This window comes from Ambystoma mexicanum, chromosome 2p, assembly GCF_040938575.1.
Source record: "Ambystoma mexicanum isolate Mex_15411 chromosome 2p, UKY_AmexF1_1, whole genome shotgun sequence".
Taxonomy (NCBI): domain Eukaryota; kingdom Metazoa; phylum Chordata; class Amphibia; order Caudata; family Ambystomatidae; genus Ambystoma; species Ambystoma mexicanum.
Genome location: NC_090923.1, coordinates 288,417,119 through 288,435,368, shown reverse-complemented (window position 1 = coordinate 288,435,368; position 18,250 = coordinate 288,417,119). Strand labels below are relative to the sequence as shown.

The window sequence follows — 18,250 nt, the reverse complement described above, 5'->3', positions numbered from 1 at the left end:
ATTGTAGAGGCATTTCAGCAATCTATGCAAGAAGCCACCGACTCCTTAGCCCCTCTTCAACTAAAGTGGGTAGCAAAGAAGAAGAACAACTTGTGGTTCTCGCCGGATTTAAAAACAGTTGAAGGTTAAAAAAAAGGTAAATGCTTTTATGTCTGGAGACTGTCACAACTTGCCAGGGATAAAGAAGTGCATAAGCGTGCAGCTAAAGAGTATAAATCGGCAGTACTGGCAGCTAAGAAAAGCACCAACGATAACAGGTTTGGTAATGCTCAATCCAACTCTGAGGAACTTTCTAAAATATTAAAGGAGCTGGAAGATCCCTGTAAGACTAACACTGACATTATTGTAAAGGATGTTGCATGGTGCACCATGATCCAGGAGGTCATGCTTGGGAAATTGGATCAAATATAAAAGTCCATAGAGAATAATCAGAAAGTCTGCACTTTGTTAGCTAGCCCTTATGAGGACTGTAATCAGTCCATCGACAACCTTGACATTCAATGTAATTTTAGTCATATATCGGAAAGTGATCTAGCGGTGATCATGGCAAATTTAAAAACGACAAATTGTAAAGGAGATTCTTGTCCAGCCTTGGTGATTAAGGAGTGTGCTCTTCTATTGATGAGTGCTCTCTGCAAGTTTTGTGAATGCATCCTTTTCAGAGAATCATGTCCCCATAGTACTTAAGAATGCCTGGATCACCCCCTTACCTCCTACAAACTATAGGCCAATAATTAACACACTGTTTCTTTTGAAGATTTTGGACACATTTACCCAAGGTAGATGGGAAGAAAAGTATAAAGGCTAGGAACATTAAAATGCTCACTCAAGAGTTGATGACACCCTGGCTCGTGACTTTAAATCAGAGAGTCACAAGCCTGGCTACAGTTAAGGAGATTGTAGAGGCATTTCAGCAATCTATGCAAGAAGCCACCGACTCCTTAGCCCCTCTTCAACTAAAGTGGGTAGCAAAGAAGAAGAACAACTTGTGGTTCTCGCCGGATTTAAAAACAGTTGAAGGTTAAAAAAAAGGTAAATGCTTTTATGTCTGGAGACTGTCACAACTTGCCAGGGATAAAGAAGTGCATAAGCGTGCAGCTAAAGAGTATAAATCGGCAGTACTGGCAGCTAAGAAAAGCACCAACGATAACAGGTTTGGTAATGCTCAATCCAACTCTGAGGAACTTTCTAAAATATTAAAGGAGCTGGAAGATCCCTGTAAGACTAACACTGACATTATTGTAAAGGATGTTGCATGGTGCACCATGATCCAGGAGGTCATGCTTGGGAAATTGGATCAAATATAAAAGTCCATAGAGAATAATCAGAAAGTCTGCACTTTGTTAGCTAGCCCTTATGAGGACTGTAATCAGTCCATCGACAACCTTGACATTCAATGTAATTTTAGTCATATATCGGAAAGTGATCTAGCGGTGATCATGGCAAATTTAAAAACGACAAATTGTAAAGGAGATTCTTGTCCAGCCTTGGTGATTAAGGAGTGTGCTCTTCTATTGATGAGTGCTCTCTGCAAGTTTTGTGAATGCATCCTTTTCAGAGAATCATGTCCCCATAGTACTTAAGAATGCCTGGATCACCCCCTTACCTCCTACAAACTATAGGCCAATAATTAACACACTGTTTCTTTTGAAGATTTTGGACCCGGTGGCGTACCTACAACTATCAGCCTTCCTGAACAACCATGATATCCTGAATAACTGGCACTCTGGTTTCAGGCAGGGTCATGGTACTGAGGTGGCACTGCTGGACCTTAAATCCCGATTACTACAGTATATGGGCAAAGGACAGACAGTAATGTTGATGTTGTTGGAGCTATCTGCTGCCTTTGACCCGGTGGACCGTGGGAGGCTGGTCGCCAGGTTAAGGGAGGAAGCTTTTTTCTCAGACAATGCCACGCAGTGGATTGCATCATTTCTAAGTGACCGTTCGTGTAGAGTGTGGAGTGATTTGGCTGAAGACCCCTCGGGACGCTTGAATTTTGGCATGCCGCAGGGAGCGTGTCTATCTCCCTCTCTATAGAATATCTTTCCAATCCCATTTTTTAACCTACTGGCAGAAAGTAACATAGGATTCACAAACTATGCGGAGGACAATCAATGTGTCGTCCCGATCTCAGGACTGCATAAGGAAGATCAAAAAACTATAAATAAGATCTATGAAATCATACAATTATGCATGATGGAATATGGATTGGCATAAAATAAAGAGAAAACTGAGTTAATGGTGATAGGTACCAGCAATAAAATAAGGAAATTGCGTCCAGAATACAGACATTTCCTTGTATCAGGCTGCAATCTTGAAACCAAGAAAAATTTGAAAACCTTGGTTATCATTTTAGATCAAAATCTGGATATGAGTGCGCAGATAAATAGTTTGGTCTCATCTACTGCATACCTTACTCCCAAGTGTCCATTTACTCAGATGATGAAATCTGCATTCTGTATGGCGGGGCCTAAGGCATGGAATGTCATCCCACCCGACATCAGGGAGATAGAATCTACTGCTATCTTTAAAAAGAAAATTAAAACATTGTTATTTCAGAAAACATGGTGGAATTATTCCACTTTTTTCTGGTTTCGCAGCTGTCTTGGCATTATCGTTGATGTGCCTCTTCTTTGCTTGTCTCGTTTTGTGTTTTTTGTTGCGCCCGTAAGTCTCTGGGTCCCCTGGTGCTCAATACAAATTAGTAAAGTTAACTGGGGAATCAACATAAGTAGTACAGTTGACAAGAGGCAACCCCAACAATAAAAAGCAAGGAAGGACTATGTAGCTTGTCAGATCCTACCTGGGGGAACCGGGAGCCGTCAGGAGGCTTCTCGCAGAGAACAGGAAAGGCTGACGGAGCCTCCCAGAACACATGCTGAGTTTACCTGACTACAGGCTGGAGAACTGGATGCCCGGTTAAGGCTGCTTCTCAGCCCGACCGCATGGTCGGGCTGAGAAGCACACAGTGAGAGGGACCAAACCTGTGAATGCTGCAAGGACACGTGGAGACCACTGGAAGACATGCAGAATCCTTCAGTAGAGAAGCAGCCCCACAAAGCCACCCCAGCAAGCTGGTATTGCCAAACAAGGTACTTGGGTTATCGTAGCGGGAGGTGGGGACAGGAGAGAATGAAGCAGGCGGTTGGGGAAGGCTGAGGAACCCCATCTCCCTTGTACCAGTACTTGAGGATAAATAAGAGTCAGTCACATGAAAACTAGTGCCTGGCAGCTTAGTGAACCAGACTTGGGCACAACATGCGATAAACCTGAGAGAGGAGCCTGTGACCCATATGAAGGTCGGGGAAGTTCTTCAAGTGAAGCACACCAGGGTCTGGGACCCATACACAGTTGGACAAGGCCACTAGAGCAGCACAGCAGCATCTGGGACCCATACGAAGTTGGGCGAGCACCGCAAGAGCAAAAAACATAGGTCAAGGACAACCCATATAAGTCTGGAGAAGCATACAATCAAGGAGCTGGGATCAGGGAGGTTCTGAGATAAGCTAAAGGGGTCTGGGACCCACACAAAAGAGAAACAATCTAGGTAACAAGTTGGGGCGATACCTAGAGGTGTTTGGAACCCACATCAGAGAGAAAGAGGTGCGAGCGGCGAAGACAAGGGGTTGAGGACCCATTGCCAAAAGAAGAAACATTTTTTGGAATACTAAGATCTACAGTCAGGTCTGGCAGGATAGTGAACCAGACTTGATGCTACATTTGTGAGCTGGAGAAAGAACAGGGGGAAGAGACCTCCCTCAGCCCCCCGATACTTGGGAACTGTGTTTTTGTATACGCTTGGAAGAGCCTTCAAGATCAATAACTTTTTAATTAAGAACCATTCATTGTGTTTTCTCATCAAGAACTGAACAATTGAATCTGCATCCAGAACAAGAGAAGCGTCATTCTGGATCAAGAAGACACTCAGTGTTTCCTTAGTTAGTCTACAGTGTAAGGGACAGAAATAGGTTTGGACACAGGATGGTTGACATTTTATTTACTGGACATACTTACAGCATCCTTAGTATTTTTGTTGAGGTAGGGCAAACCCACGTAGAAACAGGGCAAGATAGGTTTCGTCAACAAACATGCCACCAGTGTGTCAGACTCGTACTTCTGTACCCTTACAGTGGACTAGGCTGCAGGGTAGGTGCAGTGGATATTGAAGGTGGTTTGGTAGGGCCAAGTTCATGGTTGAGCATTATGCCCTAGGCAAGTCAACCATAACTTACATCCCCAACAAGTGCTGCTCAAAGTGACACACATAATGTTTTTTGCAGGGCATACTATTTGTTACAGTAGTGTTGTAGTTCATTCATATATGTTAAAAGTGTAATTATTAATGACTTCCATCGAATGCTGAAACAGCTTAAGTTATAAAAACCGTTGCAATTCAGTGAACAATCTTTGTTAAAAAGGGACATGAAGGTTAAATTGCTCCAATGAAAACCTTTGAAATTCTATAAGAAACGTTGTTAGAGGGACGTGTTGGGTATTTGCAATTAAAAAAGACCCCGCCATGCACTGCTAAGACTAACATCACAAATGGCATCATCAATGACATCACGAATGACATAACTTATAATATTACTACTCTTTAAAATTCATCATGGAAGATCCTTAGCAGGGATTGTGATTAATCTCTGCAATTCGCCCCTTCTTCCCATGAGGGAGCCACCCCCTTTAAGGCTAGGGAGGTGAGGTGGCTCAGCAAGACCCTCCCTGGTGGTCAGAGAAAGCAGGGCCTCAGTGGGAGTGACACCCCTCTGTGTGACAAGGTTTCCCATTCCTTTAAGGAACTCCTCTCAAAGAGCACAATGTCTGCCTGGATGAGAATAAAAGCAACAAATGGTACGACTATGTGGCCTGATTATAAGACTGAAAACACTTTTCTTCTGATGACTCAAGGTAATGCAGGTGACCAGTTGAATGCAGCTGTGGACATACCACAACACGCTTCTTTGATGTATGCGAGAGTGCGTGAACATAGAGACGAAGAATCATGAATCAAGGAGAGAGAATCCTACGCAGAGGCGAGCCTATAGCATACTGAAGTCTTGGAGGTGCGGCGTTGCGATGCACCGCAAAGCCTGTGGTAACCTTGAGGGAAGCAATGAAGTGGAGACTTGGCAACGAGAGAGGTGACACATCCAAACAGAGATGGGAAAACCATCTTCCTTGTTGGCGCAACCACAGTGCAGCCATAGTGGGTCAGGAACCCGAGAAACCGTGTTAAGATCAGGATAAAGCAGAGTATAGAATCCTCTGTACTGGATTCAGAACCCAGGAGTCTGCCGTGCCAGGCATTATTCGACAAGCAGACGCTTAGTGGCCAAGAACGCATTACCAGGGCTGCCCATGGCGAGGAAGGCTAGCGTAGCCCCACAAACAGAAAGAAAGATGGGAAGAGGGTTACGAGATCCTGAGAAACCGAAGAGATGAATATGTGAAATATTGAAACCAACACAATGTTTACAAAACACAGAAAGCCAACAAGAATCTGGAGGATTAAACCAAGGGGTGCATGATATAAGACCAAAGAGACATTTGGGAAATCGAAGGGAAACTGTAGGGTTTAAGCAAGTAGATCAAGACATACATTCAAGGAAGAGAAAGTGGCTAAAATTGTGGGAAAAGAATAAGGAAATCATTCCAAAATGTAAAACACTTGTGACATTTACTTTAAAGAGAGATTTGCAACTTTTCCTGAAGAGTTTAAAAGGAAAGCAGAAACCCTTTGTATTCCGAACTGTTTGTGAAAACTATCTCCAGAGTGAGATCCTCTGAACATTGAGCCAAGAAAGCCTGAGTGAGAAGGCTATCATCTGGGATAATTTCATGTGATTTGAATATGGTGGTAGGGGCTAGATAGCAGATGGACTGAGGACTGCCTTTTTCTGTAGATGATTGATGAGCACCCTTAGTTTACTTAAGGGTTATAGGTAAGCCTCTTAATAACTACTCTATGTATCACACAATTTACTTACTGAAACATAACTTTCTAATGAAATTCTGCTGATCTTAGAGCAATCTAAAAATACAGAAACACAGGCAATGGCTGTAGCATGGACCATATAAGTTGAGTATTCTTAATCTGCTAGATTTGGCCAGTGGAATCATAAATTGAAGCCTATCACAATATTGACATGTTAAATTTGCTGCCAAGAGCTAAGTATACAAGAAATATAGTATACTTAAAGCATCGATGCATACAAATCAGATGCACACACAGAGAAACAGGGAGTGGTAAACAATTACTTTGAACAGAAAAGACCCTCTAAATCATCAATGCCCTTTTGGCACAACTGCCCCCAAAAAGTGATTCATAGAGAAATAGTGGAATACACATCTCCCCAAAAATGTTCTAGTACAGCAATCATGATTCCTGGCATTATGAGAACAGGAATGGTAAGAAAGACCTAGGCCGTAAGTACAGAGTCAACTGGGTCAGGAAAGTATAGCGCTGCAGAGACAATGAACCACACCATCAGACAGAGCAGGTGAGCGATCTCTGACTGGGAAAAAATCATCCTAAGCCACACCGTGAGGAGTGGAACGCTACCTATTTCGTGCATGTGCAAAGAGGCATTCCTCAATAGCGGTAGTCTCATGTGAAGGGTTGCGTCATGTCTCTGGAAGTTGGGCCAGAGAGAGGCAGGGATTGCAGGAGACCCACGCTCACTTTGAAATACACTGTTCCATGTACGTAACTAATAAGCATGTTCTCACAAGTACAGTTACACACTGGAGGTCCCAGGAGAATGGTGCTAAAACTGCACATAAACTGCCACCATTTGGACAGTGAGTGGGGATTTGGAACCATATGAGGAGCTGTTTTCGAACATATTGTAGGCGAGAGCAGGAGGCTGGAGAAAGGAGACCAAGAGGCAACAGAGAAAGGCGGAAGTGGTGACGAGGAACATCAGGAGGAGAAATAATGAGGTGGAGAGGCACATTAGGAGAAGTGAGGAGGAAGAAGTCAAAAGGAACCAGGAAGTGGTGAGGAGGAACATCAGGAGGGCATGAAGCACTCAAATTCCAAAAGTAGATCTCATCCCAGATTATACACTGGGAGTCGAAAAGTTATGTAAATCGTCAAGTCAAAAGAAGTACGAGGGAACAGGATCTATAATACATAAGTACTGGCTGATATCAGGCCTTCTTTGAAAACCACCAGGAGGCATGGGGCTGGCCAGGTAAACACAAAGTAGAATACAGAACTAGATTGCTGATGTTGGCTTCCTCAGATACCAAAGGAATGAACCAGGAGGGACAATTAAGGCTGCATTCCTCGTTTTTCCTTTCTTTCGCACTGTGTGTCTACCATTGCCTATGCATTTAAAATGATGAGCATATACGAATTCAGCTGCAGGTTTTCCAACAACAGCCTCATGCAATGTTGCAGGGCTACAGAAGAACAATAGGATAATATAATGTTCTATGTGCATACATGCCAACATTTTGGATCAACTCGGAGGGAGATTTTGTCTCGGGAATGGGGAGAATAAAAGTTTCCCATTGAAATAAATTGGGGTTAGATTATTTTAGAAGGGAGAAGGTAAAACTAGCTATATCTTGATGGAAAAATTCAGGAGTCTCCCTCTTTAATCAGGACGGTGTGTATGTCTGTGTGTGTGTGTGTGACAGAGATACCCTTGAACAGGGACCAGCCGGTGGATATTGCAGTTTGCGGTGCATTCCGTAGAGTGGTGGAATCAGATTGCAATATGTGGGGTGTGAAGTGTCAGTTGAAGGCACTTCAGTGAGACGGCGAATGGGGCATAATAGTCAGGAAGCAGCGTGGAAGGGCGTGGCATTGCTCAAAGTGCTCCTCTGGGGAAAAGCCCCCAAAGAAACAAAAATCGCAGCCTTTGTCGGCCTCTCCAGGATGGCCAAAAAAGGGAAGCCTTTTAGAGAATCGATCTCCAGTGAGCAGGATTACAACATAAAAACCCTTGGTGACGTGAACAATGTTAATCTAAATTAAGTTGAAAACTGCAGCTTTGAATTACAGATAGTTGAGTCAAACTGTTCTACTTAACTGATTAACATGTATATAATAACTATACACGTTTTACTGTTTGAAAATATGAAATGCGGTCAGGAATACTGGATTTATAAACTATTATGGAAGTTCGGTCTGTGGACACATTTATTCATACTAAACTATGAACACTATTTAACTAAAAATTACTCTCTGGGAGAAAGAAATGTTCCCATACTTTCTTTACAAGCTGATTTTCATACATGTAAAAATATAGCTTATACAGCTTATACAGCTGTAACATTTATTTATTTATAGATTAATAACGCGCCAAAGCCCGCAGGCATCAGGGCGCACATTAAAAAGAAGGAAAGCGGTAGCATATCATTTTAAAGGAAAAGACAAATAATGGATATTACCTTGAAAATCTATGAGATCCTCCAAGCAAGTGATAGCGGCTTGTAAGAGAATACATTTTATTTTCGGTTTTCCATGTGTAAACACGAAGGGATAAATCCATAGACGATGTAATAACACGGAAAGGATCCTTAAATGCAAAGAATTTTGGTTAAAGCAAAATGCTAAAAAGAGACAGGCTTGTGGAAACTAAATTATACACAAAAGTCATACATACCACACATATGGAAGTAATGTCTTCTGTGTGATCTTTGAAGGATGCTAACTTGGATCCAGAAATTGAATACAGATAAAGCTCAGTTCCACTTGCTAGAAGAAGGGTTTCTGCTCCATGTCCCTGTATGTATAAAGTTGATGCTCCGGTCCTGGTTAATGCAAAACGTGCAATCTGTTCAACTTATAAAATTAATCCGAGTTAGAAATGGTTTGCATTTGACATGGAGGATCATCTTTATCAAAATGTATACATACACTTGTTCAGAAAATACATGCTGAGTGGGTAAAATCCTTAGAAGCCTGGGATCAACAATGGATTGGATAATGATATTTTTGAGGGCTCAACAATCATTATTGGAATCTTATTGAATAATTAATAACAGTACCCCGCCATCCCGCTGCATTTAAACCAAATATGTCTCAATGAAAAATCAAATGTAATGAAATAATATTAAACGAAAATGCACTCATTCAGATACATACTAAACTCATGAAATTTAAAAAAATGTTTAAACAAATATGCATATTCATGATAAAATGAAAATAAACAAAAATGTGTAAGGGAAAGGATATCAAAAAGGGAAAACACAAAAAAAGAAAGCAACAAAACATTAAAGGAACATTAAGTAAAGGGGAATGGAAGCGGTTATGCACTGGGCAAAAATGGAGCATAGAATTCCCTCCTATTAATCAATAGATAAGGGAGAATGTTACGTAATGAAAAATAGGCGCACATTAAAAACAAATTGGTAATAACTAGTGAAGTCAAACGTACAAAACCCCCACCTCACTGAAATAGAACTCTGTGAAAAAATGTAGTTGCATTTTGGCAAGTTGTCTTGAGGTGAAAAAGGCATAGATATGAACAATCCATGTGAGGCTGAAAAATGAATTGCTAATATATTCTTACTCAATAAGGATGAAATCACTTTGACAATCCTCCTCGCATTAGTTCTATGACAGGGTCAAAAGCTTGACCATGGCAGGAGAGAACAGGGACCCATCCCAGCATAGGGTAGGAGCACTACCGGGCCGTACGCCAGAATTAGTCATAGACCTGGGAGAGCCCGGGAATTTATGGGTGCAGAGCCAGGGGGTCTGGACTGGCTCTTGGGGCCAAGCACAAGCCGAGTCTGGGAAATGGCTGCATGGAAAAGGGGAGGGGCTCCGGGGCAAGAAAAGGTGTGTGGGGGCAAGAAAATAAGCTAAAGGGGTTGGGGAAGCAACAAAATGGACTAAAAGGACAGGAAAAAAGGGGTCAATGGACTGGGCAAGAAAGGTGGCTAGAGGGGGCAGGAACGGGCTAAATGGGCTGAGGAGACAAAAGGGGCTAAAGGGGACAACAAAAGGGGCTACATGGGTGGGGCCAATACAAGGGACTAAATGGGTGCAGACAACAAAAGGGGCTAAAGGAGTGAGGGACATCAAAAGGGCTAACAGGAGGGACAACAAAATGGGCTAAAAGGACAAGAAAAAAGGGGTCAATGGACTGGGCAAGAAAGGTGGCTAGAGGGGGCAGGAACGGGCTAAAAGGGCTGAGGAGACAAAAGGGGCTAAAAGGGACGCGGGGGCATCAAAAGGGGCTACATGGGTGGGGCCAATAGAAACGAATAAATGGGTGCAGACATCAAAAGGGGCTAAAGGAGTGAGGGACATCAAAAGGGGCTATCCGGAGTGAGGGACAACAAAAGGGGCTAAAAGGAGTGAGGGGCAAAAAAGTAGGCTAGAGGGAAGGGGGCTACAAAATGGGTTAAACAGGGGCAGCAAAACATGATGGGGCAAAAGGGGATTGAGGCACTGAGTGAAAGGGTAAGGATAGACCAATTCGGATAGTAGAGGGTGGAGGGGGTTAGACACTACACTGGTGTTTTGGGGTTGGCGTACTGCAGTTTGACAATTTTTATGAACTCAAAACATTTTCATTGTACCGGCTGAGTCTGGATGGCACTGCTTTATATTATTATATTAGAAACTAGATGAGCTGCATTGTATATTGTATAAGATGATGAATGGCATGTGAGCCTCACTGCATGGGACAAGGAGAAGTGAAAAAGTTAACATTTCTCTTTGAAGTTCGTATGATAAGCAAGAAGCCAAAGGTTTATTCCCTACTATTGCTGTAATAAGAACCATAGTGTATGCCCCTTCATTGGTTTCAAGGTATTCAACAGTGTGTAAGAACTGCTGTGTTTTGGGACGTGCATGTTAATTTTGGATGCATTCGTGGTGACCTGCCCAGTCAATGTATGTTGTCCACTCTGCTGTGCTGCTATTAAAGACAGTTGCCAACCTACTTCACTTAGATTGTGTCGATGGAGATTGTTCTTACAATGATAACCCATACTGAGTAAGATAGCCTCTCTAACGTAGGAGGGCCTAACGGCCAAGGCCTTATCTGTCTTTATCGTTCCAGGACTTCCTTGGGATATCCTGCTGTGGTGTTCCCACAATATTGGTCTTTAAACATGGTTCAATATGCTGCCTGTGTTTCTTCAAATATGTTTCCTGTTTTATTCAAACTCTCCCCGTTCACTCTCTCCCTCCTACTCCTTTCCTGATCGCATGTCTTCTAAATATGTACCCCTCATTTCTATCCTTTCTCCCTCTACTTCCCCCTCCTACTCTCCCACATTACACTGCCTGTGGTGAACCCCCAACCTCCTACCCGCTCACCTTCTACTCCTGCTCATTATGAGCTTCCCCCTTACCCTCTCCTATCTAATCCTGCCTACTTCTTTGCACACATCTCCCCAGTTAAAAGAAACAGAGGCTACACGTAACGAGAGGCCACATCCTGAGGAAAATGCGTGTAGACCCAGCAATCAGAAACGTTCTGAATGCAGGCGTACTGCCTGGTTGCATGAAGAAAATAATTGTTGCTGGCGACCAAAGAGGGTCATGTGAAATGTGGCAGGTACTGTTAAATGTCAAAATGGTAGCGGTAAAGAACAAACCTATGAAGAGTACACACATGATCATGATGTGGCAATGATTCTGAATTATTAATTATGCTACCTAAAAGATCAAGCTTGAAAGTTCGGATAAAGGTCAGCCAACACGTGTTTCGACCCGTGGTCGTCCTCAAGGCTGACATGTAAATCATAGTTATACACATTCCAGTGTTTCATAGAAATGTTACCACAGACAATACGATAGTGACCAATAATGGTGAGGAACACAGACAATGAGGAATAGAAGAAAAAAAGAAAAACAAAAAGTGGATTCCCCACCAGAATGCAAAAAGGGCATTTGTATCGAATGTTCAGAAATATAAAATAGTTATTTCATTACTTCGTTACATACCCATAATCAGATCATCCATGAAGGGTGTGTTTGGGTGGGGGGGGGGGGAACAAGCCAAAGGTGCAATTGTTATGGCAGCCTCTGAACTCAAGACTCCGGTATCGAAAGAGATCACAGTGGGTCAGACTACTGTAACTATGCAAGCAGCAGGGAGCGAATGAAGAAAGGTACAAGAAGTGCAGTGCAGGTCTATATTAAGGGGAAGGAAGTTGTTATGTTATCATGTGTGTTATGGTTGGTTGTTAATAAAGTGCGAGTTATTTTGTTTATGTTTCAAACAAAAAAAAAGTGTTAAAAAAAAAAAAAGTGCAATTGTTATAGTAGGGAGAGGTCCAAGAGGCTGGCCAGAGAGTGACAGGAATACTATAGGAATCCTTTGTTTTACTTTTCCAATGCAGGTCATGGACATGGAATGTACAATTTGGACCGGGCATACTAATGACAGAAGTATATGTGTGACCACACTTATACTATGAATGAACACTTACTTTTCAGGACATAGCCAACAGCTATAGGGTAAGATGATTCATTGCATTGGAACCACAATGTTTATTGCTCATTATATTGAATTCAATATATAACAAGGTTATATTCCTTCATGGCATTTGTTTGTTGTATAGATCACACTGAACGTACTTTAATGAACCAGCCTTTATGAATACCAGGGCATATTGAGACATACCTGCACCATCACGATGTATAGGAAACTTACATAGTATGTTGTGTTTAATTTGTATTCGTTTTTGAACGCTTTCAATTATTAGGCATTTCTATTAATTTGCCTACATTTTGTTACCAGGTCAACCTCTCATCGTACTCTGAATCTAAGAGTGAGTGCATTTGCATGGCATATCAACGATATTCATGGGATATGGTTCAACAAAGGGCCCACTAAATATCTTGGTGAAATAACCAAAACCATAAACAAAGGTTCTGAGGAATGATTATGATTTCAATCCTAATACATTAGCATGATAACCCACACTTACTCACGACCCAATAATATTTGGCATTATCAGGCTGGACATGGAGGTGAGGTGTACACTCACTTTAGGGCACACCCTTAAATAATCTTCAAATAGTGCTAAACATTCTCTGTGAAGTTCTTTTTAAGGAGAACTACAATTACTGCATTAGGCAACCATGTAATTAACTAAAACAATTGCAGCGTTGTCTTGTTTTTCCCGCTTCCGACATACCCTTCATGGATGATCTGATTATGGGTATGTAACCATGTAATTAAATTACTATTTCATATGCCTGAACATTCGATACAAGTGCCCTTTTTTGCATTCTGGTGGGGAATCCACTTTTTGCTTTTCTTTTGTTCTTCTATTTCTCATTATTGGTCACTATTGTATTGTCTGTGATAACATTTCTATGAAACACTGGAATGTGTATATGTATGATTTACATGTCAACCTTGAGGACGACCACGGATTGAAACACGCGTCAGCTGACCACCACGTCATGTCACCAACAAAGAAACAACTGTTCTAATTTTTCTTGGAAAAACGATTTAAGTCTTTCGTTTATTATAATTACAATGCTAAACATTTATTCCCCAATTTGAAAGAGTAGAGCGCAGATACTCCAATCCCAACCATACCTTCCCCCACATCACAAGAAGCACACTGCTTATAACGAGAAAGAATCCAGCAGCTCTGGTTAGGCAAGAAACTCAGAAACCGTTCCGGGCAGGCTAGATCACTACAGCATTCCCAGCAACTTTTTTTCTGGATCGTCATTTGCTGGAGGGGACATTTTAAGAGGAATATACAACAATAATATTCCTATTGCCACCAGACTTATCTTCCTTCCCTTTACTCACTACTGGAAAGGCCCTCTGCATGGGCAGAGGTTATACCCCCCTTAAGTGGGAGAGACAGAAACCAGTGAACCAGTGACAGGCTGCTGTGTGTTCTCTGGGAGGCTAGAATTAGCCTCTACTGTTGAGACGGTTGCACAGCTCTTTGGAGTTGGGTGAAAAGCAATGTCTGGAGCATTCTCCAAATGTCGACCAATTCCAGTAGAAGTGAGATTCGCCTCAGGACATCTGCATACAAATAAAGAGGATGTGGTGGAATCACTGCTCCAGAATCCACTGAAGGATCAGACAGACGAAATTGAGGCAACTCCGAAGGACTCTGTTCCACAGGTAGCGGGATTGAAGAGGATCGATTCTGCAGGTGGCTGAACTGGGATGCATGGGACCAGGACGGGAGTTCCAGGCACGTGACAGTTGTCTGTGTGGTGAGCACGATCAGGTAGGAGGCTTCCACTCAGCATTGAATTCCATTGGTGTATTTTCATGCGCATGTATTCACCAGGCAGCAATGTATGGTGAGGTCCAATAGCTAGTTCCGGTAAGGCCTTCTTCACCTGAGAATGAAGAGAAAGGATACATTTTACGAGGGTCTTACAGTAACTCAAACCTTTTTCATCACCAAGGTTGAGATTCAGACACTGGGGGGGAAGTATCCATGCGCTTTGGGCATCCAGTGAGGACCTTATGGGATGTTAAACCATATTTCTTATGAGGGTTATAGTGCATGTGTAGAACTAAGGGCAAAGCCAGAAGCCACATGAGGCCTGTTTCTTGACATACTTTGGACAATCAGAGTTTAATATCTCTGTTATGGTGCTCTACTGTCATGCTAGCCTGGGAGTGGACAGCACAGTGAAACTGTTGAGATACTGAGAGCATTACAGATCTCTCTGAAAAGCTGTCCAGTGAAATTACTTACTTGGTAGATCTATAATTAGAGGAAGCCCAAATATGTGAATAAAGTCAATGAAGAACGTCTTTGTTACTGTGATGGAATCAGCTTTTCAGAATGGATATGCTTCCACTCAGAATGTGATAATGCCAACAAAATCAAACTGAACTGATCGTTCTGGAACTTGGGGAGCAGGACAACGTCAATCTGCTCATTCAGAAAGTGACATGTGCGGAGAATGCAGTTTGCACCAAAATTCTCACATTATGAGCTAAACACACCAAACAGATACTACAATAAGTCCGATCGATAGCATGAAAGGGGCAAATCAATCCCAGTTAACTTTTTCAATCATAGCCCCTTTACCTGAGTGGGCGATAGAATGCGCAAGTCTGGCAAGCACAGTACACTCTGGGTGCTACTAGGCAGCCATCAGGGGGGCAGTGACATGAAACAGGATACAATTTACAAAATATTTTCAATTACAGCACCTTCGGAGACGCAGGTTCTTGATCTTGCTGCATAGCCAAACTGTAAAGGGTTGCAATCGGTGACTGTTGAACTGAAATACGGACATCATTAGGAGTCAGGAGCTCGGTTAAGGCCACATTTTGGGCTGATTTATCTGCCATATTATTGCCCCCTACAGTAAACGTCTATGAAGGATTGTACCTCCTGCATTTGATGATAGCCAGGGCAGAGGAGAGCAATAAAGCTTAAAACAAGGTAGACACATGTTAAAGATGGGGGTAACAGCAGAGGTAAAGCAGCCTTACTGAGGGGGCATGACTAGCAGGCGAGGGATGAAGACATGATCCCTACAGAGCTCCCGCGGCCACCCGCGAAAATCCTGTGCAAAATCCTGAACTGTAGCACAGAGGCTGCCAAACTTGGACCCCCAGCCAGCGGAACACTGGGGGAGGCATCGGGGAAACTTTCGCCAGAAAAAACGATCTCCCGACCTAAATTTTCCAATTAACAGTGTCTTGCTGGAGAGGCACGAACTGGGCTGCCAAAATGGTGGAAGCCCGCTAGAGGCCGAGAGGAGGACTGGGCACAACCGTTCAGCGGTTCTGGCTCAGAGGGACAGCCGGGGTCTTGCATCCGCAGGCGGGGCCTGCTGGGACACCGTCTGGCCAAGAGAGGGGGAGCCGAACTTCGTCGGCCTCCCAGGCCACTGTCAGAGACTTCCCGATCGGCGGGATGCTGCCGACTCACGAGGAAGAAGCAGAGGTCCTGCTGGCACACCACACGCGTGGGCAGAGGCTGCCCGAGGCATCATGCGTGCAACAACACGGAGGGAGAAGCGGCAGGGCTTTGCAGAGAAGAGACGGCACACACCTGGCAAGACAGGGGAAGCAACAAACAGTCGGTAGCCCCTGGCCACCTAGCCGCACTCTAGAGGCAGCGGCTGCCCAGTAGCAGAGGAGTGTCCCCTGCATCCACAGGACGTAGCACCAGTTGAGGATCCAAATAAGAACAGTGAGGCGGTCCATCACGGCCCTCTGGGGGCTGCTCTCCATTGGCTTGAAGAGCCTACCTCCTTTGCGACAAGGTCAGTGCCCCAACTAGAGTCCCACCCTGAGGGGCCCTAGGAACGGTCCCGAGTTCGGTTTAGACAGCAGAGTGGTGCCGCAGTATTAGGGGCACAGAGAGGGAGCGGAGGCTGTTGTGCCCCCCAAAGGTGACTCGGGCTTCGCAGGGACAGGGGACATCGAATGGGACGGGCCAGTGTGCAGCGACCCTCGAGGCAGGCCATGAAGGCTGGTGCATATGTGAAGGGGGCAGGTGGCACACCAGAGGTGACAAGGAGACCCACCGGGGCAGCTGGTGAGTGAGGTTTTGCGGCGCCCTCATGCGGATCCGCTGAATACCACTATCAAGAGTGGGGTTGGGAGCCTGGTGGAAGAGTGCACCCTCTTTGCAGCCCCTCAGCTAATGGATCAGATAAATGCAGGGCACTGTCTGGAACGGTGACGCATGAGGAGCAGCCGGTAGGCTGCGGGCAAAGCTGTGAGGTGAAGCGGGACTCCTTCAAGGGACACCCCTGGAAATATCAGGCATTCGGATCGGAAGGGGGAGGGGGATGGAGCCACGCAGCACCCCCTGGACAGCGGAAGCTCAGAGATAGGGGAGCCAACAGACCCAGCACTTACGACTGTGGAGGAGATCCCTGAGAGGGTAGTGACATATTCTCGTGGGCCAAGAGAATATAGGTCGGCCAAGATTGTGAAAGGCCAAAAGAAAAAATGGACAGATGCAGACCTCAAAAGCAGGCAGCAGAAAAGGGAGGACGGGGTGAAACATCTGAGGGAGCGGCTAGTGGAGAAACTGAGGGAGTGATGCTGGAAAGTCATGTAGGCCATCCCAGCATCCCTGGAGGGGAGCTTCAAAGAAGTAGGGGTGGAAGTATCCCTCGTAAGAGTGGACTTTAGGAAAGTGTGCGAGAGGGTCACAGAAGTGGAGCAGAGAGTCAGTCCTTTGGAGGATGACTAGCAATGTCTTAAGAACCAGGTAGCCGGTCCAGTGGGGGCTGGAAACAAGGGCGGAGGGCGTAGAAGGTCGATCTCAGCGCAGTAATATCCAGTTGCTGGGGGCCCCGGAGTGGAAAGAAGAGCAGCACGTGGAGCCTTTCGTAGAGAACCTCATCTTGAGCACTCTTGGTGTGAGGGGCTCTCAAAACTCTTCACAGCTGAGCGAGCACACAGGTTGCCAGGCAGGGCCCCGCCACATGGGGCACTGCCGAGAGTGATAGTGGCCAAGATTTAACATTTTTGAGACGGGGACGCTATCCTGCTGGCTACTACGAGGTGAGCAATAGCAAACTGCACATCTTCCCAGACTTCACGATGGAGTTGCAACGACAATGGAGGACACGTGATGCGATGGGACGGCGCCTTTGAGAACTGAACATTAAGTACATCATGTTTTTTCTGGCCAAGTTAAGGGTTAGAGCAGACGGCCTAGCCTGGTTCTTTGCGTCACCGCAGGAGGTGTGGAACTGGTTGGACTCTGATGCAGCACCCGAGCCCACAGGGTGGAGGGGCGCAGAGGACACCGTTATCTGGGGACAGAGACTCTGGCTGGGGAGGTGCTTAAGATTAAGGTGAGGGGAGGTGGCTATTACTGGAATAGAGATTTCGGATGACAAATCTGGTTGTGGAAGTGCAATTTACTATTGAGACGGGCGGATATGGGTTGAAGGGGGAGACCCCCTTGTTCCAGGGCGTTTACACACAGGAGTGAAGAGGGGAGTGGTTAGAATGACCGGGGGTAGGGAGAGAGAGGGAAATGAGGGGGGACTTATTTGGTGAAGGGGTCGGGGGCATTCAGTTCCTCGGGATGTTGAGGTTGTGGGTGTGGTGGCAGTTTTAGAGGTTGCCAGGAACGTAGCAGCTGGAAGTTAGGTAATGTGGGGGCCTGGAGGTGTGTGAGTTGGGGTCAGTTTGCGAAGTTGAGGGAGGGAGAGACAGTTAGGAAATGGGGGTTCAAGTTCTTGGGTTGTAAATTCGAGTGTGAAGCAGAGTCATGGGGTGCATGCAGTAACAACCTGGGTATTGACTAGGAGGGGAAGACGCAAGGGAATTTCACTATGGGGGAGACGGCT

The 18,250-nt window shown here is 44.7% G+C and overlaps 1 protein-coding gene across 1 annotated transcript in view; it reads right to left on the bottom strand.

Annotated features, from left to right (window-relative positions):
- FBXW12 (F-box and WD repeat domain containing 12) overlaps positions 1–18,250 on the bottom strand; it is a 549,693-nt gene that overhangs the window by 179,395 nt on the left and 352,048 nt on the right. Inside the window, exons 8-9 of the mRNA XM_069643567.1 lie at positions 8,622–8,800; positions 8,407–8,534 (exon numbers count right to left, since the gene is read on the bottom strand). Coding sequence (XP_069499668.1) covers positions 8,407–8,534; positions 8,622–8,800 — 307 coding nt within the window. The remainder of the gene's footprint in view (positions 1–8,406; positions 8,535–8,621; positions 8,801–18,250) is intronic.